At 40.4% G+C, this 27,038-nt stretch overlaps 2 protein-coding genes across 3 annotated transcripts; one reads left to right on the forward strand and one right to left on the reverse strand.

Annotated features, from left to right (window-relative positions):
• On the forward strand, positions 9,575-15,081 carry LOC109227431 (probable folate-biopterin transporter 3). 2 transcript variants are annotated; one of them, XM_019392597.1, is made up of 6 exons: positions 9,575-10,180; positions 13,097-13,356; positions 13,661-13,756; positions 13,833-14,003; positions 14,164-14,282; positions 14,370-15,081. In XM_019392597.1, exons 1-6 carry the CDS (start codon positions 9,817-9,819, stop codon positions 14,773-14,775), a joined length of 1,416 nt encoding a protein of 471 aa, XP_019248142.1. In that variant the 5' UTR covers positions 9,575-9,816; the 3' UTR covers positions 14,776-15,081. The 2 variants fall into 2 exon arrangements, with proteins under 2 accessions (XP_019248142.1, XP_019248141.1); XM_019392596.1 differs by having other exon boundaries at positions 14,164-15,081.
• On the reverse strand, positions 15,623-18,156 carry LOC109227432 (aspartyl protease family protein At5g10770-like). Its single transcript, XM_019392598.1, has 2 exons — positions 17,867-18,156; positions 15,623-17,402 (listed from the first exon to the last, which is right to left on the reverse strand). The coding sequence occupies exons 1-2, from the start codon at positions 18,027-18,029 to the stop codon at positions 16,138-16,140; spliced, it is 1,428 nt and encodes a 475-aa protein (XP_019248143.1). The 5' UTR covers positions 18,030-18,156; the 3' UTR covers positions 15,623-16,137.

Here is a 27,038-nt window from a genome sequence, read left to right on the forward strand (position 1 = left end):
CGATAGTATTCATTCTAGATCCCAATGACCTCATCTCATCCAACACGACTACTCTAGAGACATGACACATCGATACAATCTAAAACCACAACCTGGAGAACCCGCGCACCAATAAGCAACAATCCAAATGTACTCAAATCATGGAAAAATGACTCAAATGAGAGAGCTCTACCGCAAGCTCACCGGTACCACCACAACACAATGGTGAGAACCCATCACACATCGTAGAATCAGAACACACGAATCTAACCAGAAGGATCATACCTCAACATGACTTCGATGTAATGCGTGACCCTGTCCAAACACTAGTCCACATGAGACACCTCAAGTCACCACGTTCAAAATCATCAACCACACGCAATTTGATGTCTAGTACCAAAAGTAAATCACCATACCCATGGAGAAGTAAATAATGCAATGCCATGCCAGCCCGAAAGAACATATCCACTGCGCAATTAATCATGCAACACCCAAATACCCGTCTCACTCAAATTCCGCTATAAAGCCCAAATAGCACCATATCACTTGTGCATAAAATCAACGAATCACAACTCCTCGCGACACAGAAAGGTAACTCATGGATCACTCCAAAGCGCGAATAAGCTCAATGACAATCGAACGACACCTCCCTCATCAATAGCAAATTCGGAGTCAACAAATCCGACTCGATGCAGAACACACATCCATACTGGCCTACTCATGAACCTCTTATCAAGGAGTTACTGGAGCTCCTCCTATAACTCCTTTAACTCCGCCGGTGCCCTACGATACGGTGGAATTGAAATGTGCTGAGTGCCCGGCACCAAATCAATACCGAAATCAATAACCCTATCCGGGGGCATACCCGACTGGTCTGCAGGAAACTCATCCGGAAAAATCCCTCACCACCGGAACTGAATCAATGGTAGAAGTCTCTGCACTGACATCCCTCACGAAGACCAAATAAGAAAGACAACCCTTCCCAACCATCCGTTGGGTCTTCAAAGATGAAATCACTCCACTGGAAACATAATCCGTCGAACCTCGCCACTCAATCCGTGGCATCCCAGGCATAGCCAACGACACCGTCTTAGCATAACAGTCCAGAATAACACAACAGGGAGACAACCAATCCATACCCAATATCACATCAACGCCTACCATACTAAGCAACAAAAGATCCACTCGGGTTTCCAAACCCCCCATTAGTCTCCACACAAGACCGATATACGCAGTCCACAACCACGACATAACCTGTTTATGAGACTCCCAGTCTCCAAATCCATAAAGCACACGAATCACCATATCTGATCCCAACTCCACCGCTCAAATATATAACACACCTCTAATACTCAATCATTACACGAGGGATATTCCTATAATTCTTCTGTGCCACCAAGCAAACTTGAATATCAGCAGTCGATCCAACAAGAGAGGCCGCAATACTAATGAAGTACCCTTAACTCAAACACATTGCCCCTTTTGAAATGTATACCCTCATCAAGCCGCACCAATTAGTGATATCATTTACCTAGTCATCTGAAATTGTCTATGTTGCCTAAGAATTTATGACCTTCCTTCTAGAACTGAACCGTGACCCCATATATGCAAATCTCAACACTACACAACTTACCGCATATACCGTGCCATTATATGATAAATATGAGAACTTCATAATCCACTCCGAGCCACAAGCAATTACGTACTCAACTAGCCAATAACTTTTCATTTGATCCCATCCAGGAGAAAATCATTATACATCACATGCTCCTCATGCCAGTAGAAGATATACCTCTCTAACCGTGGTAGAAACCATCAAGAGCTCTCTGAATTCCATTTGCACAAAACCAAACCGTCAGGACTGAATCCTTCTAACTCAACCAAGCTACGCAGGCCACCAATAACCCAAGAGCATTGCCACTGAATATCTGTAGAAATTCCTTACCTCATAAACACCCAAAGAACTAATCATACCCATTGTCATGCCGATCCAACCTACTATCAAGCTGTCCTACCTATCCGAGTTCCTTCTGAATTACTTTCAAATTGCTTCTTCTTCTTGCCACAATACCAAAATTCTCAACCAACTCACCATGCGAGGCCCTTGCACAAAACCACACCGCCCTAACGCTCATAAGTCGCTGAATGTTATCTTAAATATCCCCAAAAGTAACACATTCAAAATACTTACTATGAAGAGACTTCCTATGAATTTAAGCTATTATTTCCCTTCCCCGATACCGAAATGTAGGATCCGCTACGATAAAGAAATGCCACAAATCTTGATGCCTTCCAATGTAAGTCCCAATTTCTAGCTAAATACACATCCTAAAGAATTCCCAAGTGTTACTTATAAATATTGAATCCATCAGAACCTTCTCGAGAGTCACCCACTATACTCAAGTCTCAATTAGACTGATCAAACGGTCAAAACGACCCGTGCTCCATTAGAACTCTAACACCCTAGGAAGTAACCCATCCTTCTAAGCAGCCGAGTGATATCCTACTCCATACCCGTTACATCCCTTACAACAATAACTAATTCATCCAACGTCTTTCATATACACATAAAGTATAACACAGCCCTTTTTCAGAATTTCCTTTACTCGAGTCATCCTCGATCTCAATCTCTGCAAGTCATAATCGATCCACAAGTATACCTCAAACTGAAACCCATACAACGCATAACCGTGCAATCAACTGATCACTTACAGACTCCCCCACTTGGCTCAAAGCCATAGATCAAATCACACAATAACTCACGATGCCCATGTTCTATTACCGCCATACTGCCATAGTGAATTAAACCAAATCTTTCATAAGCTCGTGTAACACAAACCATCTAGTATTTCAAATCCTCTACAAATCTCGCATTCACCCTTGTAACAGTCAAGCCCACAATCATAAGCGATCCAAACCCAAATTGCAACGCATATAACCCACTGGTAACAGAGAACTCGCTACAAAACAACCTAGGGACCACACAACCCTCATGACACCCTGTAGGAGAGATAACCCACCTGCTTCGCCTCAAACTAACATCTCCTTATACCCTTCTACAGGCATAATCATTACACAATCACTCAATCTTCCGAGTCTGAACTCATATCACAACATGAAAAATCTATTTCACTCCTCAACTAAACAACATGAAAAGATCCTTCAACACACCCATACCTCGAGACTATACGTCAAATCAAGATGGAAATCGAGCACCAAATAGTCCTTTCTACACCTCAATCAGACCCTTCTCTTCACATTCGAATAATATGAACACATCTCTAGTCACAACATACTTATCATGTAGCCATCCAACCATTAATTCCAATAATAAGGATACTACTGTACATATAAGTCCAAAAGCACGCACTCACATAATCAACACCTCAGTGCTCAAGCTACAGGCAAAGCCCGGACCAAAGTTCTCCAGACTGGCCCAACATCAACACACAGAAATCACATCTTGCCTCTCGTTCAGGGAATCACAAGCCGTCGATGCACAGCTAATACCGAGCGCTCATGCGCGTATACGAACGCGTGAAAGGGATTTCAAGAGTTACATTTCAAGCTGAATCAATGTCGCACGATAAGAATTCAAGAATGTGGGGTTTCCTAAAGGTTCTGTAGCCTCTCAAAGATAAGTAAAGACGTCTCCGTACCGATCCGCGAGACTCTACTAAACCTGCTCATGACTCGTGAGACCTATGTAACCTAGGCTCTGATACCAACTTGTCACGATCCCAAAACCAACCCGGTCGTGATGGCACCTATCATGGAACTAGGCCAGCCGACATAATTCCAAAACCAATTAATATTTTCATTCTTAGGATCAAATCAAGCTATTTAATAGAAAATCTTTATAAAGTGTTTAAAACAAAACAACAGTGCGGAAAGAAAGCCCGACATCGGGGTGTCATTAGTCATGAGCATCTACTACAACCCTCTGACAACATCAAGACAAACATGGCCGGGGAAAAATCACTGAATACCACTAAGGAAGAATAAGGAGGGAGGAAAGCAGGGCTGCGATCGCCAGGCAGCTACCTTGCTAACTCCGATGAACCTGCCACTGAGTAACCAACACCCGCTACCGGGTTCAGAAATACCTGAATCCGCATACAAGGTGCAGGGAGTAATGTGAGTACGCCAACTCAGTAAGTAAAAAAGATAAATAAAGACTGAGCAGTAGTGACACGTATTTAAAATCATATACATCTCATAACATAAAAATCTCAGTGGGAATAAAAAGATCAAATCAGTATATAAATTTCGAACATCTCGTAAAAACTCCAGTTTCAATGAAAGTTATTTAAAATATTTGTTCAACATTTTCATTAGAGGCTCAGTGTAAAATAAGAATGAAAACAGTAATTTCATAAAAACAAGCCCCTCGGGCAAAGTATCACTCATATATATATATATATATATATATATATATCCCCTCGGGCAAGCCTCTCAGTCACTCGTGACTCAACTCTCATCAATCAGCATTCACACTCAGCACTCACGCTCAATAGGTACCTTATAATAACCACTGTGACGTGCAGCTCGATCCATAAATATATAGTCGACTGCGCTCACTGGGGGTGTGCAGACTCCATAGGGGCTCCTACAGCCCAAGCTCTATATCGCTGCGGCGTGCAGCCCGACCCTATCGCTGCGGCGTGCAGCCCGATCCATATATCGCTACGGCGTGCAACCCGATCCATATACATACATATATCGTTGCGGCGTGCAACCCGATCCATATACATACATATATCGTTGCGGCGTGCAGCCCGATCCTTAATTATATAATCTTCACCATCAGGCCCTCGACCTCTCTCAGTCATCAACCTCACAAGCCACTCGGGCATTTCAGTGAAAAATCAGGGAACTCAGCCCAAACAACTTTCATATATTTAAAAATAGAGTAATGAAACTGAATCAAACAATAAACAAGTAAAAATCATGACAGAGGATATGCTTTCGAATCAAAACAGTGTGAGGATAGTAGTAAAATACCCCTGAAGGCACAAACAATACGGCACAAGGCCCCAAACATGGCATTCAGCCCAAGTTAACAGAATCATTTCTAAAATACATAGATATCATATAGAGTTTATCAAGATATGCAACTTTATAGTTGCCACGGGACGGACCAAGCCACAATTCCTACTGGTGCACGCCCACCGCCCGTCATCTAGCATGTGCGTCACCTCATTTATCAAAATAGTACGAAATTTCGGGGTTTCATACCCTCGGGACTAGATTTACAATCATTACTTACCTCAAACCGGTCAAAACTCTACACCGCGATGCTCTTGCTCCTCGACTCGGCCTCCAATCACTCTGAATCTATTCACAACCATAATAGTACCATCACTATACGCTAATGGAATGAATTCCAAAAGAAAATCTATCAAATTAGGCACAAATCCCGAAATCCACTCAAACCCGGCCCGCGGGCCCACGTCTCGAAACTCGACAAAAATTATAAAACTTGAAAACCCATTCACTCCCGAGTCCAAACATACAAAATTTATCAAAATCCGACCTCATTTGGTCACTCAATTCTCAAAATCCACTCTCCAATTTCAAGTCCTAAATTCCCAAATTTCTAGTCCAACTTCTCAATTAGATGATGAATAAAATCATAGGTTCATGAAATTTAAACCATTATAGGTTTGAATCACTTACCCCAACGTTGCTCCTTCAAATCCCTTGAAAAATCGCCTCTCTCCCGAGTTCCTCAAGCCCAAAATCGAAAAATGAAGAACAAACCTCGAGCTGGGGTTTTCTGTCCAGCAAAACTGCACATGCGGTCAAATATCCGCTTCTGCGGCACCGCACCTGCGGAATTTCCATCGCAGGACCCACTTAATGAACCACTTTCCGTATCTGCGATCACACCACCGCACCTGTGACTCATCTTCCGCTTCTGCAGAACGGACCAAACTCTACAGCATCCGCATCTAGGGCTTCCGGCTCGCACGTGCGACCTCGCACCTGCGGTCCTTAATCCGCAGGTGCGGATATGACAGAAGCAGCAAATTTTCAGCAGCACCAACTAAATGCCAATCTTTCCGTCAACCATCCATATTCATCCCGAGGCCCTCGGGACCTCAACCAAACATGCTAACAAGTCATATAACACCATCCAAACTTATTCAAACCTTCGGAACACTCAAAACAACATCAGAACACCAAATCACCCTCGAATTCAAGCCTAAGGATTTCCAAACTTCTGAATTCCGCAAATGATGCCGAAACCTATCAAACCTCGTCCGAATGACCTAAAATTTTGCACACACATCACATTTAACACTACGAACCTACTCCAATTTCCGGAATTCCATTCCGACCCCGATATAAAAAATTTCACTGCCGACCAGGAAATGCCAAATTTCCAACTTCGCCAATTCAAGTCTAATTCTACCACGGGCCTCCAAATCACATTCCGGATGCGCCCCCAAGTCTATAAAATCACCTAACGAAGCTAACCAAATCATAAAAATCTAAATCCAAGATCGAATACTAAAAAGTCAAAACTGGGTCAAACCTTCCAAATTTAAAGCTTCAAGCTGAGAATCATTCTTCCATATTTTTTCCGATTAACCTGAAAACCAAAACCAATGATTTACTTACATCATACGGGGCTAGTCATGCCCGAGAAATAGTGAGCGAAGTGCAAATGCTCAAAACGACTGGTCGGGTCGTTACTTAACGAGGCACATTATCTGTTGAATAGACATTCAAGGGGAAGTGTTATAAATACAATTGTATTTAAGGTGAATGTCAATATTTTAAAGTGATTTTAAAGTTTGTTACTTGGTGGCTAAGTTACTTTCCCCCTATAAATAGAGGAGATCTATCCCATTTTAATTGATCCCAAATCAATAAGATTTCTCTTTCTCTACTTTCCCATGCAATACTCTTCTTCTTTTATTATTTCATAACATTATCCTTATTTTAAACTCAGGTATAATATTTGCTCATAAAATATTCAATTTTCTCATAAAATATTAGATTGTGATCGACATTTGTAATAATTTATAATATTTTGGCAAAATACATAGATTGCTACCTAAACTATGGATCAAATCTTACACACTTTCTGACAGGAAAAATTATGTTACACGCTCAAACTTTCAAAAGTGTATCCATGATACACCACTTTTGTAGTTGACTAGTTTCACAAAACATGTCTATGTCACGCACCAATGGAGTTGCGACATGTGTCCTTAACATAAAAAAAATACTCAAATTTACAAATCTACCCTCGTCTCCTTTCTTCTTAGGTTTTTGGACGTTTTTTAGGATTCAACTTTCTTTTAGTTATTTTTTTCAAAGCCACCCTAATCTGTTTCAATTCATTCCAAACATCAGATTTAACTTCGTGCAAGTATTTTCATCAAGGGCCTTGAACACCCACTTGAATTTGAACATGAAATTTCGAATGTAATTCCGACTTCGACCTTCAAAGCTTTGCCGGCAATAGTGATTTGAACATTACTCCACCCAAATCTCATCCCAAACAGTTATTACAATTCAATTTTCGATCTCACAACACCACACTTTTTTTAAAAAAAAAAATTCAAAAAAAATATTGATTTTAATGTAATAGACTTGGGGTGGATTCCATTGTTCAATCCACAGATAAAACTCAATTTCGAACTCAAATTTATAGTTGCCATCAATGGATAATAATTGTTTGGGTTGAATTTTAAAAGCAACTGCTGATTTCAAAAGACTTCAATGGCGAGCAGAATGCAAAAATAGTTATTGAGTTCTAGGTTGATGCGAATCTGAGATCTAAAACTTAAGTGGATTGTTTGTTGTTTAGAATTGATTAAGAACTAATCCTTGAGCATAAAAACATTTGAACGGAGTGATTTCAAGAGGAATTATGAATATTCATGGTTGAGTTCTTATGACTTCAAAACTGGGTTAAAGTTTTAAGTTCTATTTGTTTTTTTTTTTTTTTAAATTTTTGGAGTTCACTCGCCCTTTATCTGTGTATAACGTGCGAGTGCCATTTAAGCAAAGTAGTGTGTCATGGACAATTTTTATTTATCAATTGCAAGATAAATAAAAAGAGGATAATTTACTAAATAACTTATAAAAAAAGGACAATCGACGAAAATTTTATGGGTGGATCAGACGCCTAGTTCATGGTATTGGCCATTTTCTAACTTTTAACGTTAGAATAGTGGAAACGGATAATCTGTAAATAACATCTAATGAGGGAAAAAGGTTTTATTTGCCGTTAGTTTTCAAACATCGGAAAAAGGCTAGATATGTCCCTGTACTATCGAAAAATAGTTATTAGTTCCCCCGTTATACTATCCTTCACTATCTACCCTGCCGTTATCCATTTTAATATTTTTGCCCCCACATTTAACGGAGTCGTGCCCTGATTACACGTGGTAATTTTTTTAAGTGTCCAGACCCATTTTCAATTTCAACCTAGTATCCATACCCGTAACTCCGACCCATTTACATTACCACTGAACTATTTCTTTGCATTAGGTCTTTCTTTTACAAAATTTTCTCTCCTTAAAAACAAATATTTTTCACCGGCCTAAGCTAATTTAGTGCGATCAAAATTAGCAAGACAATTTAAGAAAACAAAAACTAGAATTTAGTTAATATGTATTAATGCTAAGCTAGTTCAAATTTGTCCCAAATAACCTTCCAATCTAGTTCAATCCCAAGACTTTCAAGGTTCAACAATAGCATTTCTGTTTTTTAAATTTACTGAACCAATAGCTCTCGAAATTTTAGCAATGAGATTCTTCTTCTTCAATCCAAATTTCAACAGTGTACTAACAACTGAAGCTTGATAAACAATACTAATTACAATAGAAAGCACCAATTCGAACAAACATCAACGAAATTAAAATACCTAGTTCGTCTTTTTCGAGTAAAAACATCAAACCCACTTCTAAAATTCAAAGTTTGTTCATCAATGGTGGATCTAAAATTTTCGCACAAACTCAAACTACTATCATCACAAAGAACTTGAAAGTTATTCAAGTGTTCGAATACCAAATCGTCCAAACAATGAGCCACAATTTGAGTTTAAGTTTTCAGCTCCCGATTTGAAACACAACCAACTCTTAAAACTCAAACTTGAAATTTCTACTACGAATTTCCCCAAATACCGAAGTTAAAGAATTATCTGTTTTTTTTGTTGAATCCAACAGCCTTAGATGGGCAGAAACAGTTTCCTCCATATAAACGATGGAGAAGAACCATATGTGTGGATTAAATTTCATGTTCTTTTGGGGTTTGGATATCGTGTCGGGGCTGAACGAGTAGGGTAAAAGGGTAGATTGTTTAAGATCTTGCCACGTGTCTTAAAAAAAGAGTCCGTTAGATGTGGGGGTAGAAATATTAAAATGGGTAACGGTAGGGGCAGATAGTGAAGGATAGTATAACGGAGGGTACTAATAACTAATTTTTGATAGTACAGGGACATATCTAACCCTTTTCCGTTCAAACATTGACCAATGGTAGGATGTATTTTTCTCATTGTTAAACTTTAGGATGTTTTGTGTTCATATAAATATTTAAAGGATGAAATTTAAGTTTGAGTATAATTTAGGGAGGTTTTGGTCCAAAACTCTTGTCGTTCAAGTCAACACATCGATTTTGGTTACGCCATTTTCTTCTTCCTCTTCGTCCTCGTACTGTTTACTTGACTTCACCAGTTTTCCGTTACCCATTTCAAACTTTGATTCAGTCCATCATCATGTTTCTCGAATTCTAAAAGCTCCTTTGATTGAACTCAAATCATCTAATGCAGAAATAACTTTTCAGATCTGGTTATCTCTTATCGAAACCAATTGAATAATGGGCCAAGAAGGTACGCTTTTACTTGATGGCCAACTTCACAGAGACAAGAAGCCAAAAAACAGAATATTGGGTCTGATTTTAAGGCCATTTTATTGGTTAGGAAAGTTAAGTGAGGAGTTGCACTGGAGCTTTGTGTCAGCTGTGGTAATTGTGTATGGAATAAATCAGGGAATGAGTTTAGGTTTGAGCAAGATTAGTACACAGTATTATATGAAAGATGAACAGAAGTTACAGCCATCTGAAGCTCAAATTTATTTTGGAATTATTCAATTGCCTTGGGTTGTTAAGCCTCTTTGGGGCCTTTTAACTGATACTCTTCCTATTTTTGGATACCGAAGGAGACCGTACTTCATGCTTGGTGGTAAGTTCATCATTTGCAAATTGAATAACGGCTAATATGATTAATTTACTTCAATACATGAACTGCTGCCTGCTAGCTTTAATGACTTTAGGAATGTTTGTATATATATTTTTCTGTTCTGTGTTACATGTTGGTTGAAACTAATCTTAAGTTTTGACCATGCAATCTTTATTTTTCATTCCCTTTTTCATGTAAGTTATGAGCACTTGGGTTTGTTTGCCTAGAAAGCTTCTACATCAATTAAAAACCACATTTTAATTTGAATCTGTTTTTCTTAGTTCTGTTTCTTGTTTCAGAATTCAACTATGTTTTTATCCTTTGTAAAGTAATGACAATATGATGACATTGAAATGTGAATCACCATTAAGCATAAGTAACAGTATCAAATTAAGATCAAGCGTGAGGACCAGCTGAAATTCCTACTGTGTTTGGAGTTTCTTATGGCTGTAAATCTCTATTTGAGCTCTGAATCGTTTATTAAGCTATTAATCTTCGTTACAAGTATGAGTTGACTAATCCTTGGTTTTCATTTTTAATATCCTCTACCTGTGATACTGATACCAAGGAGCTCCAATCTTGTCCCAAACTGCCATCATTTTGATGATATGAGTTGTTCATACTAGCTGTACAATAGTAATTGCTGGTCTTTAGAAGCTGGTCCGTCTCTGGAAACCATTAAGCATAAGTAACAGTATCAAATTAAGATCAAGCGTGAGGACCAGCTGAAATTCCTACTGTGTTTGGGGCTTCTTATGGCTGTAAAGCTCTATTTGAGCTCTGAATCGTTTATTAAGCTATTAATATTCGTTACAAGTATGAGTTGACTAATCCTTGGTTTTCATTTTTAATATCCTCTACCTGTGATACTGATACCAAGGAGCTCCAATCTTGTCCCAAACTGCCATCATTTTGATGATATGAGTTGTTCATACTAGCTGTACGATAGTAACTGCTGGTCTTTAGAAGCTGGTCCGTCTCTGGAAACCATGGCAGTAGAGATCCTTCGGTACCTCACAATATGATGTCACTGGGAGATGTAAGAATATTTATGTGTTTTTCCAATAGTGACATTGTGACAATTCTTATTATCATATGGCGATTTTCTCGTTAATAAGAGAAATATTGGGAGATAGAGGCACCAGTGTGTGCTCCTTGTTCAAGGAATTCAAAAGGATCAGTAAGAAGGTATTTGCTTTCCTGTTCTTTTGTAGTCCAGCTCAAGGGAGGCCCCTAAAATTTTGAATGCTAAAATCATTGCTCTCTCACTGAGGTCAGACTGGTTCTAGTTTTAAGGAACTTGCTCATGGCAGTTGTGTAGTTCAAAAAATAAGATTATTTGTCCAATTCATCTGTTCTCTGGGATGATAAGAAGAGTTTAGAGTACATCTGAAGGCCTTCTTTCTTAATGAAGAATACCGGGGAAGACCTTTTCTGTAATTAAAAAAAGGGAAAGCAATAGATATGATAGTGAGGAAAGCATAGGGGAGGAAGGAAGATGAGATTGAAAGAAGATATACTGAATATGTAACATGCTATGGTTCCTGGGTCCAGAATGAGTTTGCTATTCGCAACCTGACCTAAAATGTAAATTCTGTATGTGTAGCTTCTTCACATCCTAGATTAATATATATTAAGATATAGAGAATTTGGAAGGCTTAATACAGGACATTATTAAGAAAGAAAATTGGGTTCACATTTTTCTTAATCCAAGTTGAATTTAGAAACACGAATTGGTATTACATTTTAAAACAAAAGGATCTCAACATGGATTGCTAAAATTTGCAATACCAATTCGCTACTTGTATCACCTACGTATAGAAATGAGCCGAACTCGCAAAGACCGGAGGTTAGTGCATCATAGTAACTATGATAAATTTTTGGTGGTCGAAGAGTTATATAGTGACGAAAAGAAAAACGCTAACACCAGAAAGGGGAAGAAAAGTCAGTGGCTCCTGGAGCAAAGGGTATCGGTTCTTTTTTGTCAAGTGTTATTCCTCTCTTTCTTCTACTCACTTTCTGCTTAATTGGTTTGTGAATGGGGTTTAGTTGTTCATATTTGGCAACACCTTCACTTAGTTTTTGGTTCTGTATGAGGGTAATGCCACCCTTCCAGTACATTTTCCACTAACAAATTAATATATGCGCCAAACACAAAGTGCGGGGATATAAGTTCATATCTGGGTGCTTATATGCTTGTGGGGACATAAACGGACTTTATTAGCCATTACGTTCCACAAAACATGGCCTTGAACACATGAAAATATGCAAAATCTTGTCACGGCCATTTAATATAAGAAAGTCTCTACCATAGAAAAGAGAGAATAAAGTTCCAAAATCTTTATTTTCTGTCAAATCAGCTGAGGTGCTAGACTGTCAATCGCAGGTGAGTTCTGACAATATTGAATTCTCTAATTGCTGTTTTTATTTTCGCATCTATTTTGCTAGTATAGAATTTCAGTCACATCATGTGTGAATAATGAGTCAATTGCATTTTTGAAATTGTTGTATGTTCGATACCTTATCTCCAGCAAAATAGGGCCTCCTAACATTCAGTGGAGAATGGGGAAAACTAAATTTTGTGAAGTCTCCAAAGCATGAAGGGAAAGACTCAAGTGGCTGATCTAGTTGCTCTATGGTCAAATTATGTGAAGCCAAGTGTGAAGGATGAAATTGATAAGCACAAAGAACCACATCTACTCTTTTTGTCATATATGGGGAATAAAAAGAAAACTATCCTTTGTGCCTTTTCATGTTTCTTTCCAGCTGGTCTTACGAAAACTTTAACAAATAGATTAATTTGATGTAGTTTATTTAACAAGTTGTTGCATTCAGTTGAGTCGCCAACTTCCGAATGCCATGTAATTGAAATTGCAAATAAAAACTCATTCTTTTGACTTATTTCCTTGTGTTCTTTAGGTTTCATCGGTGTTGTTGCCATGCTTAGTCTGTCAATCAACCAGAACTTACACCTTGCATTTGCTTTGTTGTGCCTAATGGCTGGCAGTGCGGGAGTGGCAATAGCAGATGTGACCATTGATGCGTGTGTGACAGAGAACAGCATCAGCTATCCTTCTCTTGCCAGTGACATGCAAAGCTTGTGTGGTCTGAGCTCTTCAGTGGGGCAACTGATAGGGTTCGGAATCAGTGGTTTTTTGGTTCATCTAATTGGATCCAAGGTTTGTTGATTGAGTTATTTGCTATCTTTTCTTTTTTCTGGATGTAGTATTCTTTCTGCTTTTGGTTGAGGTTTGCGAATTGATCAAATCATTTTGTCAAGCCTGAGGCTCATTACATGAAAATTAGGGCATTACTATCTCAATAAGATTTTCTTATTTCCTGAATCATATCAGTAACTTAAGCTACTTTAGGTTACTTTTAGATCATACTGAACCATCATGCTTCATGATTAGCTGACTGTTTCAATACCAGTCACTGCTTTGATGTCGCTGATATATTTTCTTGTCTACTGATAACTGACAGGGAGTGTTTGGAATTTTAAGCATCCCTGCTGGTCTGGTCATTTTGGTAGGAATGATGTCACGTGAAACATATGTACCCAATGTTGCATATAAGCGGGTAAGTCGCCTTCGCCACTTTAGGGATCCTTATTATCTTTTGTATTTGTCTCATATATGTAAGTCTCTGAGAACAGGTAAGTCAAAAGTTCTCTGATGCTGGTAAAGCTATGTGGATGGCACTGAAATGCCAGAGTGTTTGGAGGCCATGTATATACATGTACATTTCTCTTGCATTGAGTTTTCATATTCACGAGGGAATGTTTTACTGGTATACAGATGCAAAGGATGGCCCGTCTTTTTCAAAGGTATTTGAATTATATCTCTACAACCTATTGTGGATAACTTTGATAATGACTCAAGACCTTACTTCCAGCTTATTATTTAAAATTGGTCATTCTTTTCTTTTCGACTTGGAAAACTATCTTAACACAAGACGTCTGAATATAATTGCCATGCGTTGTGCAGGAGATGGTAGGGTCCATATCCTCTGTTGGTGCGGTGGGCTCTCTTCTTGGTGTTCTCCTTTACCAGAATGCCTTTAAAAACCATCCTTTCCGTAGCGTACTTTTCTGGACTCAGTTACTGTATGGTGCTTCAGGGCTGGTAGATTTAATATTGGTCTCACGCGTAAACTTAAAATTTGGTATCCCTGATTATGTTGTTGTTGTAAGTGATGCAGCATTTTCTCATATGATCGGACGTCTCAAATGGATGCCTCTTCTTGTACTCAGTTCAAAGCTTTGCCCCTCAGGCATTGAAGGAACCTTTTTTGCTTTGCTAATGTCAATCGATCATATTGGCATGCTCACAGCATCATGGGGCGGAGGCCTCTTACTTCATACCTTCAATGTTACAAGGACAGAATTTGACAACCTTTGGATAGTGATAGTGATCCGGAGCTGTTTAAGAATCCTTCCAGTTTGCATTCTTTTTCTAATACCAAGCAGTGATCCAAATGCTTCTATTCTTCCAACTGAAATGTTGAAGAGTAAAAAGGGTGACGATATTGTTGAAAATCAGAATATGGAAATGGCTTCTCTTGTTAGCAATGTTGACCAGCATTTAGTGGATACATGAGTGCAAATTACAAACTGGGAAAATGTACTCCAGTTTGAAACTTCATTTTGTCTCCTGTGCCGCTGAATTTGTATGCAACATGACAGAAATTATACAAGATGGGATGTACCAGCTTTCTGGTAAAAAGAAGTTGAGCTGACTGACCAAAGTTATTCATCCGGCAAGTCTTACGTTTGATGTATTCCTTCATAATACTTCAGAAAGAATGAACTTGTGAAATTATATGTACCAAGTAGTTGTAATTCTTGGAATCTTCTGCAGCTATTAAAATGTGCTATAGTACAGTTGGCTCTGGTCTTGCTGTGATAGAGAGGAGCAAATGGAATAGTTCTGTGGCTGGTGGGCTTAAGATTGACCACTAAGTCTAAAAAAGGGGTATTCCCAGCCACCGATGAAGGGTAGGCTGCCTACATCGCACCCTCTTGGGGTGTGGCCCTTTCTCGGACCCTGCATGAACGCATGATACTTTGTACATCGGAATGTCCTTTTTCTGACTTAGTGGTCAATTCTTAAGCCCACCAGGATTGACCACTAAGTCTATCTTGTCTAAAAGGGGAAAACTACACCACCCTAGGGCCATGGGGTCAGAGAATCAAAGAAGGAAAGGACAACTGGCTCGGTTATCAAGACATTCTAATGTGGGCCTAATGCATGTTTTTATGTGCTTGTAAAGAATATGCCAACATGTGACTTCATTCCTCCTGCAACTAATTGTTGAATCCTTACAAGATGATTAAGCATCAAACTTTTCTTAATGATTAAAAAAATAATCTTTTTGTCAGGTCTGTATATAGAATGTAGTACTAGTATTGTACACTATAAAGATGTCTTGGCAACAAAATGATAGTAATTATAAAAACCATATTATATGAGTTATAGCATTTACTTACAGGAAAACATCAAAATTGCATATGTATCGAAGCGTTTTAAAAACTGATTATTTTAGGACAACTTCAAAGCAAGTCTGAACTTTACTTTGTAAAATTTTGTCTGCAACAACAACTCAGTACAATCCAGTACAATTCCACCAGTGGGGTCTGGGTAGGGTAGAGTGTATGCAAACTTTGCCCTTACCATGAATGGATAGAGGCTGTTTCTGGAAGACCCTCGGCTCAGAGAAGAAGGGACATTATATAATGAGGTTGATTTCCAGAAGCTTATGAGATATATCATATTTCAACAGTCTTGATAATAAACAACTTGCACTCATAATATCTATATTCGCAAAGGATGAAGCTCTACTTTTTCTTTATATTCAGAAAAATAGTCCTCTTAAAATTTCATTACCAACCAGTCACAGTATTGACTTTCTTTTGAGAGGATGAATTTTAAGGCATAACTTTGTCTTATCTGCATGAAAACTCAGAAGTTGCATGTCTCTTTTGCAAATCCAACTCGTGACTGCTTTATGTCGTATATGACCCTAGTATTCTTCTGCTGATAATTTCCAATAATTCCAATCTCATCATCATATTGTAGGCTTGCCAAAGCCAAACATACCTGTGATGCATCACTCTCTACAAAATAAAGAACCCCAGTAACATCAACTTCCATCTCAACACCACCCTCAAATTGCATTTTAATAGTAGGAATGTTCACTTCTTCATATGCAGAGAGATTAAAACAAGTGTCAAGAATTGAAAATCCTTGTGTTAAAGGGTACCCTGAGAATTGTTTCAAGAACTCAGCTTTTACAGCTTTGTAAATAGTGGGAGGGAGCCTTGTGATTACTGTGCCAGAATCAATGATAATTCCAGATTTTCCAAAAGCTGAATCTTGAATAGTCACCCCACCGATACTAGTCCCGGTTAAATTAAGAAAATAGAAGCTAAAAAGCTGTGGATTTGGAACCATTTTAGTGTAAGAGATTGGTGTTGAATTCTTGAAAGTTGAAGTGTCACCACCAAATACTAATGACCCTGATGTCTTAGCTTCAACTGAAGGCAAACAATAAGAGAAAACACCACCAAAAATCCCATATGTTTGAGAAATCAAAGAAAGATTACTCTTTCCAAGTCCCATAAGTCCTGAAGCTAAACCAAACAGACCTTTATTATTCCTACCACATCCAAAGACAAAATTGTTAACAGAAGTGTTTCCAAGAACCAAATGATCTTGACCAAGTTCACCTTTGGTGTAGGATCCATCTCCATAACTGACAACATAATTACATTTTGTTAAATCATTCCCACATAATCCTGAATTTCCAGTTGCAGATTGAAGAGATCGACACGCGGCTGAGTTGCATGCAACTGATTGATAATTAGGAGAAACAGAAGGGTTGAATAGAGGTTCTGGTTGATTGTAACACAATCTACAAGGTTGGCATTGAACCCATGTTAGATCACTTCCTGTGTCCACAATTACTGTCACATTTCGACCACCTAACGTTACTGTGACAATGTAATTTAGACTATGTAGTTTGACCCCAGAAGTTATAGGAATTTGGGTTTGTGAAAAAGCTTCCACTTTTCCAGAAATGATGTTTTTGATACTGGCTTGTATTGACCGAACTCGAATATCATCAGCTACTAGCTGTTTCTGTATCTTTCTGTTCATGTCGCTAATTGATCCAGAGCAGTAATCTTTGTGCTTCATTTCCAATATTATTGCTCCATTTTCACTTCCTGGAGAAAGAAAGATGAATATAGCAGACACCAAAGTCAAATAGGTTTATGTTTAGCTAACGAAGTATTATAAAGAATGTAAATAATCCAATGAGTTAAGAAGATAAAAAGATTTAAAGAAAATCATATACCAGCAAAAAGAATTAAAGCTTAGCTTGTGCGACAATATTACATATTGACGTACAGAACCTTGTCGAAAAAATAGTAAACCCAATATGAGTGGTATCTTCAATAGTTTGTTTTCCAGTATTTATTACTATCTTTAAGCTTAGTGAAGAATAAATTTAAAGTAGAAATGGTGGGAGTGTTAAAGGTGACTTATAGTATATAAAATCATGAAAAGAAGCAAATCTATTAGCAGATCCCAATAAAAGTTTTGATAATATCGCAGGGAATAGCTAACTCTATTTTATACACTAACGTAAAATGACTATCTCTATAATCTTGTTTTTGCTAATACTCACTTGATTTTTGGGAATAACAACTTTGGCTGTTACTCTGCTGCGTCCTTTGAAGTCTTTTGAGTTGAAGAATTAGCTCATTTACTGCGTTATTGCCAAATGCGCCATTACTGGAAGTGAGCAGCAGAAAAAGAAGAAGAAAGGTTGAATATGGCCAAAGAGACATTGTTAAAGCTCGAACTTTTGAAAATGGAATGTGAAAGGTATTTAGGAATGGAGAGATTGTAGGGAAAGAAGGTAGAAGAATGAGGGAGAGAGTGGAGTGTGGATGAGATTCTAACTAGAAGTTGGATTTTAGGCATGAGAACAAAAAGAGAGGTGCTGGCCAAAAAGGACCCACAAATGCATGAGAAATTATTGGGAATTCACGTGCAGATACTTGGGAAAATAAAGTTAATCTATAGTTGGACTATGCCTTAGCATGTCATTGGTTAGATAAAGAGTAATAATCTCACTGTCACTTCACGGAATCAACTGTCACCCGAGACAGAGTCACGATTTAAATTTTATGTGTTCAAAATTCTAGCATAGCGACATAATTAGATGTGTAGTAATTAGATTCTGAATTTTATTTTTGTATTTAGTAAATTTCTTAATACAATTACAAAAGTTTAAATAAAAATTACTGAGCTTGACCAAATCCACATTTCGGCTTCCAGCTCCGCCCCGACTGTGACAACTTGTGATATACAATACCGAAGTGAAAGGAGGGCTTTCTTTTGTTTGAATGGAAGAGCCATGGAGGCAGTGGAGTTGGTGTTGTCAAATTTGTGTATCCTTTCCCTAATATGTATGTCCACACCACGTAGGCCACACCTAGAGTTTTTCTGTAAATTTTGATTAAGTTCTCCTCGTATATGACTAGGCAAATAATGATTGTCAATGTCGTCATGTGTAATGTTATCGAACATAAGATCAATTTCTATGCATATCTTTTCTTTAATTCTCATTTCTTAATGACCTTTGATTTAAGGGAAAAGGGTCAAATATATCCCTCTACTTTCATATATTCTCTACATTTAACCTCCGTTATATTATTGGGTCAAATTTACCCCTACCGTATATTATCGGGTTAAATTTACCTCTACAATAAGCAAACTTTAAAAAATTACTCCTCTGTCCGTCAAGTGACCCAAAATCTCCCAAATCATTTTAATTAAATCACTTGTTGTTCTTCTTGCTCCATTATTTTCGAAATAATTGGCACTTACCTACTTTCTGAGTTAGAGAAAAAAATATTACTCCTAATACAACCAAATAAACAAAGTATAGTAAATTGAAAAATCTGAATTAGGTTGCTTTTCTAAATTCTAAAAAGTATTTACAACATTTCAATTTTGATGAATTCGTTGCACCAAATGTATGAGACTTTGCAAGTATTAGTGATTGATGTTGAAGTTCCTTGGAGACTTTACATTGTCGAATTTAACTTTGCTTTAATTAAATGCCTACACATTGTGCAATCTTAAGTTAGTCGATCGTACTCTATATTAACAAGACAATGACAAAATATATTTGAATATACATGTACATACATGATAATCAGCTACATATAATATACAATAAATAGACCCACAGAATTTTACGGTATGTATATGATTGAAAAATAAATAAAATTTTAAACCAATTCCAAACCCATTATTACAAGAAGAGAAGTGTGTGCATTGATAATTTTTTTTTTTTTATGAATAATTTGTATAGTCTAGTAACTTTAGCATTCACATCAATAGTAATTTCTGAAAATAATGGAGCAAGAAGAACAACAAGTGATTTAATTAAAATGATTGGGAGATTTTGAGTCACTTGACGGACTGACATAATTTTTTAAAGTTTGCTGATTGTAGGGGTAAATTTAGCCCGATAGTATAACGGTAGGGATAAATTTGGCCTGATAGTATAACAATGGTTAAATGTAGATAATATATGAAAGTAGAGGGGTATATTTGGCCCTTTTCCCTTGATTTACATATTAGTTGTTCTGGCGAACTAAGTCTGCTTCGAAAATATTTGATGTTTGTATACGGTGAAATCAGAGGAGCCGATTTTGTGGCCATTACGACGTTCCACAGATACGCCTGCTAGGGCTCGAGGCAGACTCGAGATATAACCTCGAAGGATTTGCAGACAATGAACTCCGAGGCAGCATAGATTGATAGGTATGATGGAAAGATGGGGAGTTCCCTAGGCACTTGATTAAAGCTGGCACAATCTAGTAGGCTAGTCCAATCCTATATCAGGGCATTAAATGGCTGTACCAGCCCCATATCTTTGTAATAAATGCATTTGTATTATATTGGGATTCTCCCTCATATATAAAGGGGATCCTTGTCATTTTGTAAGAGAGATCTAGTACTCAAGAGACAATACACTACATCCAATACAAGAACATTAATTGCTCTCTAGCTTGAATATATTCTCTTGGTTTCTTTATTTACATTTATTGCTTGTATTCATTGTGTTCTATTAATTGTTCTTCATTTATTGCCATTATTGGTCATAAAGAGCCGCAATCACAGTTCTCATAACTGTTAGTCCTTCATCGACTGCCCTTAATCGGGCATCCGATTCGACCTCGAGGCCCTGTATACGCAAGCTCGAGGCCCAGTTCCCAACTATTCGGGTTGGTTAACAAGTTATCTACAAACTATCGTTTTAATTTCCAATCCTTCGCTTAGCATCTATTGTTTAACAACCGGCATAAAAATAGATCACATATTTTTAGAACCACAAAATCAAATCTAATTGTTATTATCATTTTCAAGGTAAACAGCTTGGCGCCCACCGTGGGGCTAAAAATAATAGTGATTGCTTTCTTGCTGGTTTGCTACATAACGCAAGTTATCTTTCACACTTTTTCTTGTCCAAGATCTTTGATTTCAGGTCAAAATGTCTAACTCAATAAACGCACGTGAAAACAACAACCTTGAGGACCATGGAGAAAATGGTGTAGCTGTTTCAGGTGTTGATGTACCACCACGAAATCCCGGGGATGCGCAAGAACCAATTCCCGTGGACGCGGTCTCGCGTGACGCTCAACACGTCGAAATAAGCTCCCACACCAACAGGAGCATACACCAAGGGGAACAACAGGAAGTTCAAAAAACCCCGGCTCAGGGAGAACAAGGGGTCAGCCAGCACGTCATCTTCGAGATGTTACAAGCACAACAGCTGGCGATTGCTCAGTTGCAAAGCCACCAGAAAACTCCCAGCACGGTAGCACCGGAAACGGCTCCCAAGCCGAGAAGGTACCAGAAAGATCAAGCAATAACGGGTCGGCAGCCGACCCCGCCATCATAAAAATGCCCGAGGACCTCACAAAGAGGATCAGGTCGGGCAAGAAGAAGATAGAAGCCAACAACAAGAAGGTGGAGACCTACAACTCTCAGGTCGATCAAATTCCGGGCGCACCCCCGATCCTGAAAGGTGTAGATTCGAAGAAGTTCGTACAAAAGTCGTTCCCGCAGGAAGCAGCCCCAAAACCCATTCCAAAGAAGTTCAGAATGCCTGACCTTCCAAAGTACAATGGAACCTCAGACCCCAACGAGCACGTCACTGCTTACACTTGTGCGGTGAAGGGAAACGACCTAAAGGACGACGAGATCGAATCCGTCCTACTAAAAAAGTTCGGAGAGACGCTTTCAAAAGGGGCAATGATGTGGTATCACAACCTAGTCCCGAACTCGATAGACTCATTTGCCATGCTAGTAGATTCCTTCATAAAGGCACATGTTGGTGCCATCAAGGTAGCTACAAGGAAGTCCGATGTTTTCAAAATCAAGCAAAGGGAGAACGAGATGCTGCGAGAGTTCATATCTCGCTTTCAAATGGAACGAATGGCACTGTTACCAGTCTCCGATGACTGGGCAGTGCAGGCCTTCACTCGAGGTTTGAACGAGCGAAGCTCGGTAGCTTTGAAACAACTGAAGTAGAACTTAGCCGAGTATCCCGTCGTGACCTGGTCGGATGTCCACAACCGGCACCAATCAAAGATCAGGGTCGAAGATGACCAATTAGGAGCCCCCTCGGGCTCGGTATATCCTAATAGGCTTCCGACAAAGGAACCAAAGCCAAACAAAGAAAGATACCAACCATACGCTGAAGATAGAAGAAACGCCCCGAGGCACAACATACCTCGCAACGATCGAAGGCTGGATCGAGGTCAGACCCTCGGGGACTTGTTAGCAGAGCTAGATTCGAGGCACACAGGGCCAACGGAGGCACCTGTCGGAATACAACTTCAATGTCGACATCTCAGACATCGTATTCGCCATCAGTAAAATCAGAGACACCAGGGGGCCTAGGCCCGTGCAATCAGATCCTTCGCAAAGGAACCATAACTTAGTGTGTGAGTTTCACAACACACACGGTCACAGGACCGAGGATTGCCGACAACTCCGGGAAGAAGTAGCCCGACTACTCAGCAAAGGTCACCTCCGAGAATTCCTCAGCGACCGAGTCAAAAATCAGTTCCAGGAAAGAGAGGCGACCAAGAAGAGTGAAACAGGCGAGCCACAACATGTCATCCCATGATCTTCGGAGGTATCGATGCTCCACAAGAACCCATGGTCAGGAGAACAAAAATTTCCATCACCGGGGAAAAGCGAACTCGAGGTTACTTACCCGAGGACGCCCTCATGTTCAGCGACGAAGACATCGAGGCTCTATCTCAGCCCCATAACAACGCATTGGTAATTTCTTTTCTTGTAAATACATTTCAAATTAAGCGTGTGCTTGTGGATCCAGGTAGCTCGGCCAACATCATCAGGTCGAGGGTGGTGGAGCAGCTCGGACTGCTCGACCAAATCGTGCCCGCCTCTCGAGTCCTCAAAGGGTTCAACATGGCGAGCGAAATAACGAAAAGGGGAAATGACCCTCCCGGTCAACGTGGCCGGCACTACCCAAAATGCCAAATTCCATGTCATCGAAGGAGACATGAGATACAACGCCTTGCTCGGTAGGCCGTGGATACACTGCATGAGAGCAGTACCATCCACCCTCCATTAAATGATGAAATTTCCGACAAAGGACGGGATAAAAACCGTCTACAGAGACCAGCATGCATCAAAAGAGATGTTTGCGATGCACGATGTGGCACCGGCACCAATACTTCCACCGCCGAAGGAGCCAAAGGATAAGCAAACAGTAAAATAGCAATAACAAGCTATATTCTCAGCTACACCCGACTAAACTAGCAAAGGACCGTACCGTGTCCTGAAAGCAACTGTTCGAAGCACATAGAGGCCCAAGGCGCCATCAGCAACAAGGTATAATCATCTCCCCCTTTTTAGTTACATTTCACACTAACCTGTGTGCAGGTATCCGATCGAAACAGCCAAAGCGCTTTCCAACTTGAAGCATTTTCCAACTTGAAGGCCTTAGGTTCCAAAAGCATACGTTGCACTCTTTTCCTTCGACCGAGTTTTTGTCCCAAGAAGGGTTTTACCAGCAAGGTTTTTAACGAGGCAATATCTATATGCTACCTAAGGAAGACTCAACGAGTATTCAAGGCTTCTCTTCAAATCAACCTCGAATACTGGGGGGCATCCCCTTGGAAGATCACCTCCTCGGAGAAGCCTAAGATATGCTAGATAGGGTCTCGATAGGAAAATGATGTACCGGGCCAAACGGTCGAACGAATCGTGTACGTATAGAACAACCGAGCCCTTGACAACAAAGACATGTATACTTGTACCAAGTAATCAAAGGATACTTTCCCCTCCATCAAAGTATTTTGCATTTTAAAGAAATTCGCTATTTCTTACAAAAACGCCCCTAGGGCCAAAAAAATGTCCCGAACACTTGGGGACTGGCGTCAAAACTCAAAGCCATATAACCTCCGGGTCAAAAGCTTAGAACTCGTAAGCCCTCAACGAGGTAATATCAAGTTTACAAAAACGGCTCCAGAAGCCAAAAATGTCCCGAACACCCGGGGACTAGCGTCGAGAACTCGAAGCCGTCTAACCTCCGGGTCGGAAGCTTTGAACTTATAAGCCCTCAATGAGGCAACATTAAGGTTACAAAAATGGCTCCAGAGCCAAGAAAACTTTCAATGTCTCGGGGAATGTCGCCAATTGCCATCCCATCGACTTATCAAAAACCCGAGACCATAAGACCCTATGCGGGCAACCTCGATCTCGTAAGACCTATATATGGCAACAACAATATCTGTAAGACCTCAAGCGAGGCATGAACCATACTTGTACCAAGTAACAAAACTGTAAGACCTCAAAGTAAGGCATGTAAAATTTTATAAGACCTTACAAAAGGCATAATCCCGATCTTAAAGTTAAGGCTATATATCGAACTTGTAAGACCCCTAAAAAGGCATAGCCTCGATATAGACGTCGAAACTCTTTCACTCGGGGACTGAAAGGCTCCGGCTGAACACAATGACTGCGGTCACAAGGCTGTACCAGCCAAACTAACGCGACTCAGGGACGCCCGACCGTCGCTATAAAATCACAGGCCTTCAATTACTTCGAAATTACTTCGAAAAAAACCGGTTAAACAGGCTACCCTCGACATATGCAAAAAAGCTTCGACCATGTCAGCTCCAAACTATAGGCTTCGAAACACTCAGCCACCGAGCAAAACCTCCCGAGGTGCTCGCATATCGCCACATAATGACTCACAATCGAGGTTTTTACCAAACCGTCGAAGAGTCGGGCAAACACAAATTTCAAAAAGTCCTTAACAAGGGAAAAATAAAGCCTATATTAGAGGTCGTACCGACCCTAATGCGTAAGAGCCACTATCGCCAGCCCATTGTAAAGGGTCGTACCGACCCTAATGCGTAAGAGCCATTGTCGCCATCCCATATAAAGTGTCGTACCGACCCTAATGCGTAAGAGCTACTACCGCCAGCCCATATGAGAGGTTGTACCGACCCTAATGCGTAAGAGCCACTGTCGCCAACCCATATAAAGGTCGTATCGACCCTAATGCGTAAGAGCCTACCGGCCAGCTTTAAATTCAAAACTTAGGGGCCAATGAGCTCGAGTCGAAACCCGACTCAGAGAAGAAGCCCGAAAAAGTTAACTGAATTTGCCCAAGAGCAAAAGCATAAGAGCTTAAACGCCGGATCATACTAAAAGGTCGTACAGACCAAACACGTAAGGGCCTACGGGCCAACCAAGCGAGCCCCAGGGCCGTACTATAGACCTAAGGGTTCTTCTTTTGGAAACCAGTTCATCTGGCCAACGACCGACAAACGTCGAAGCAAAAGGAAGTGCATGAAAAATGAAGCCGCAAGGCTTCCTTTTATATGTATGTATGAAAAAATACAAAGCTCCATTTACAATGTTGGCATTATATACAAAATCAGAAAAGAAAAACCCAATCTACGTCCCCCTCGGGGACTATGGCCCGTCGGTCTCTTTCTCGTTATCTTCGGCATCGGACAAAAGGAACTTAGCATCATACTCGTCCGCCTTTGCCTGATCTATCTCTTCCGAGAGATCGAAGCCTCTGGCATGTATCTCCTCGAGGGTTTCCCTCCGAGATTTGCATCTAACATACTCTTTGCTCCTACCTTCCCGGTCGAGAGCCCTTCTCAGCTCAGCTCGAGCGTCGGCGGCGTCTTGCAAAAAGACAGACACTTTCTTATCAGCCTTGGTTCGGACCTCTTCGGCTTCAGCCCGAGCATCTACAACCTCCACTTTCATCTTTAAAAGCTCAGACTCGAGCCTCGCAATCATGCTCGTTCGGACCGAGTTGTTTGCACGGGCATTCCGGAATTGCACTTCGAGGGCGGAAGCCTTGGCCAAAGCATCCCTCTGGGCCGCAACTTGGGTATCCGCCTGAGCCTTTAGCTCGTTACACTCATGCTTGACCTGGCCAACCTCGCCCCAAAGTCGTTCCAGGTCATCCGTTTTTCTCCGCAGCTGAAACAAAAGAATATTAGCCTACGAAAGCGGAATGAGGGGCATACATCGACTTAAGGCAAAGGTTACCTGTCTTTCGAGATAGCTCTCGTAGTTCCGACTCTGATCCGCCTCGTACCGCAGGTATTCTAGCTCATCTCCCCTTTTCTTGCAAAGAAGCGTGAGGGATTTCTCCCCTTCCAAATCTTTCCGCAGCATGGCTTCACGACGAAGCAGCTCGGACTTAAGCTTGTCAAATGCTTGCGAAAAGGGAGCTCAATAAGAAAAGGAAGGCGCGAAACTAAAAAGCCTGTACTGACTACCAACACTCACCATGGAACTGAGCCGCCGGACCTCGTCAAAAGTCGAGCACACATTTGCTGGCTTGGCATCGTCGGCCCCGGTAAAATTACTCCCGATGGGAGCACGGTCGCCCGATATTCCATTCGATCCGCTCGGCCCCTGGCCTCGAATTTCCCCTGAAATTCCTTCGGTAGGGGAAGGAAAAGACGACAGATGGACCTCGTCCCTCGAAGTAACTTCGACGGGAATAGGAGACGGCGGCAAGGGAGGAACTATATTTTGAAGAGTAGAGGACTCAGAGGCCAGAGTTTCGGACGACTCGTCTCTTTTGAACCTCAGAGCAGGACTCGCCCTGTTGAGAGCATCCTCACCCCTCGAAGATACCTTCCGTTTGTTATCGATCCTCGGCCCCGAGGTTAGCAATCTTTCCTCCTCCCCGTTGGGACACGTTCTCATCTCGAAAAATTCTCCAACACCTGCGTCGACAGAGTTAGTGCGCTATAGAGAAAGTACCTTTCTAAGAGAACTATGCACCTACCATGATGCTTTGCTTCCCATCTCCCCTTAGACAGGTCTCGCCATTTGCACTTATCGTAAGACGAGCAAGATTCCAACTTCCGAGACCATTCCGCCAGGTCGGGAAGCTCGTTAGGCAGCCAAGGGATCGCTACAGAAAACAAAAAGGAGAACATCTTCACGGGGCCCGCCTCCATTATGGACAAAAACGATAAAAACACAAGTGTACCACTTACGTGTGAAATTTCATTACTCAGGAAATGACAGAAACTCTCTAGGGATAACATCGACTGTTCGTACCCGAACGAATCGACTCATCCACCCTTGGTCCTCGTCTTCTTCATCACTAACAGCAGGGGGCCGAGTGGATCGACATCGCAGAGTAATCAAGCCTCGATAATGCAAAGGCCGGTATAACCTAATGAGATGACTAAGGGTGAATTCGAGTCCGGCCTTATCTGCAATATATCTTATCATCAGCACTATCTTCCAAA

This window comes from Nicotiana attenuata, chromosome 6, assembly GCF_001879085.1.
Source record: "Nicotiana attenuata strain UT chromosome 6, NIATTr2, whole genome shotgun sequence".
Taxonomy (NCBI): Eukaryota; Viridiplantae; Streptophyta; class Magnoliopsida; order Solanales; family Solanaceae; genus Nicotiana; species Nicotiana attenuata.

What these genes read in the sequence shown, in the direction of transcription:
- LOC109227431 (XM_019392596.1), top strand. Translation starts at nt 9,817, where the DNA reads ATGGGCCAAGAAGGTACGCTTTTACTTGATGGCCAACTTCACAGAGAC. An exon ending in TTCATCTAATTGGATCCAAG is followed by an intron (nt 13,357 to 13,660) that starts GTTTGTTGATTG and finishes GATAACTGACAG; the next exon opens with GGAGTGTTTGGAATTTTAAG. An exon ending in CCAATGTTGCATATAAGCGG is followed by an intron (nt 13,757 to 13,832) that starts GTAAGTCGCCTT and finishes CTCTGAGAACAG; the next exon opens with GTAAGTCAAAAGTTCTCTGA.
- LOC109227432 (XM_019392598.1), bottom strand. Translation starts at nt 18,029, where the DNA reads ATGTCTCTTTGGCCATATTCAACCTTTCTTCTTCTTTTTCTGCTGCTC. An exon ending in TTGTTATTCCCAAAAATCAA is followed by an intron (nt 17,403 to 17,866) that starts GTGAGTATTAGC and finishes TTCTTTCTCCAG; the next exon opens with GAAGTGAAAATGGAGCAATA.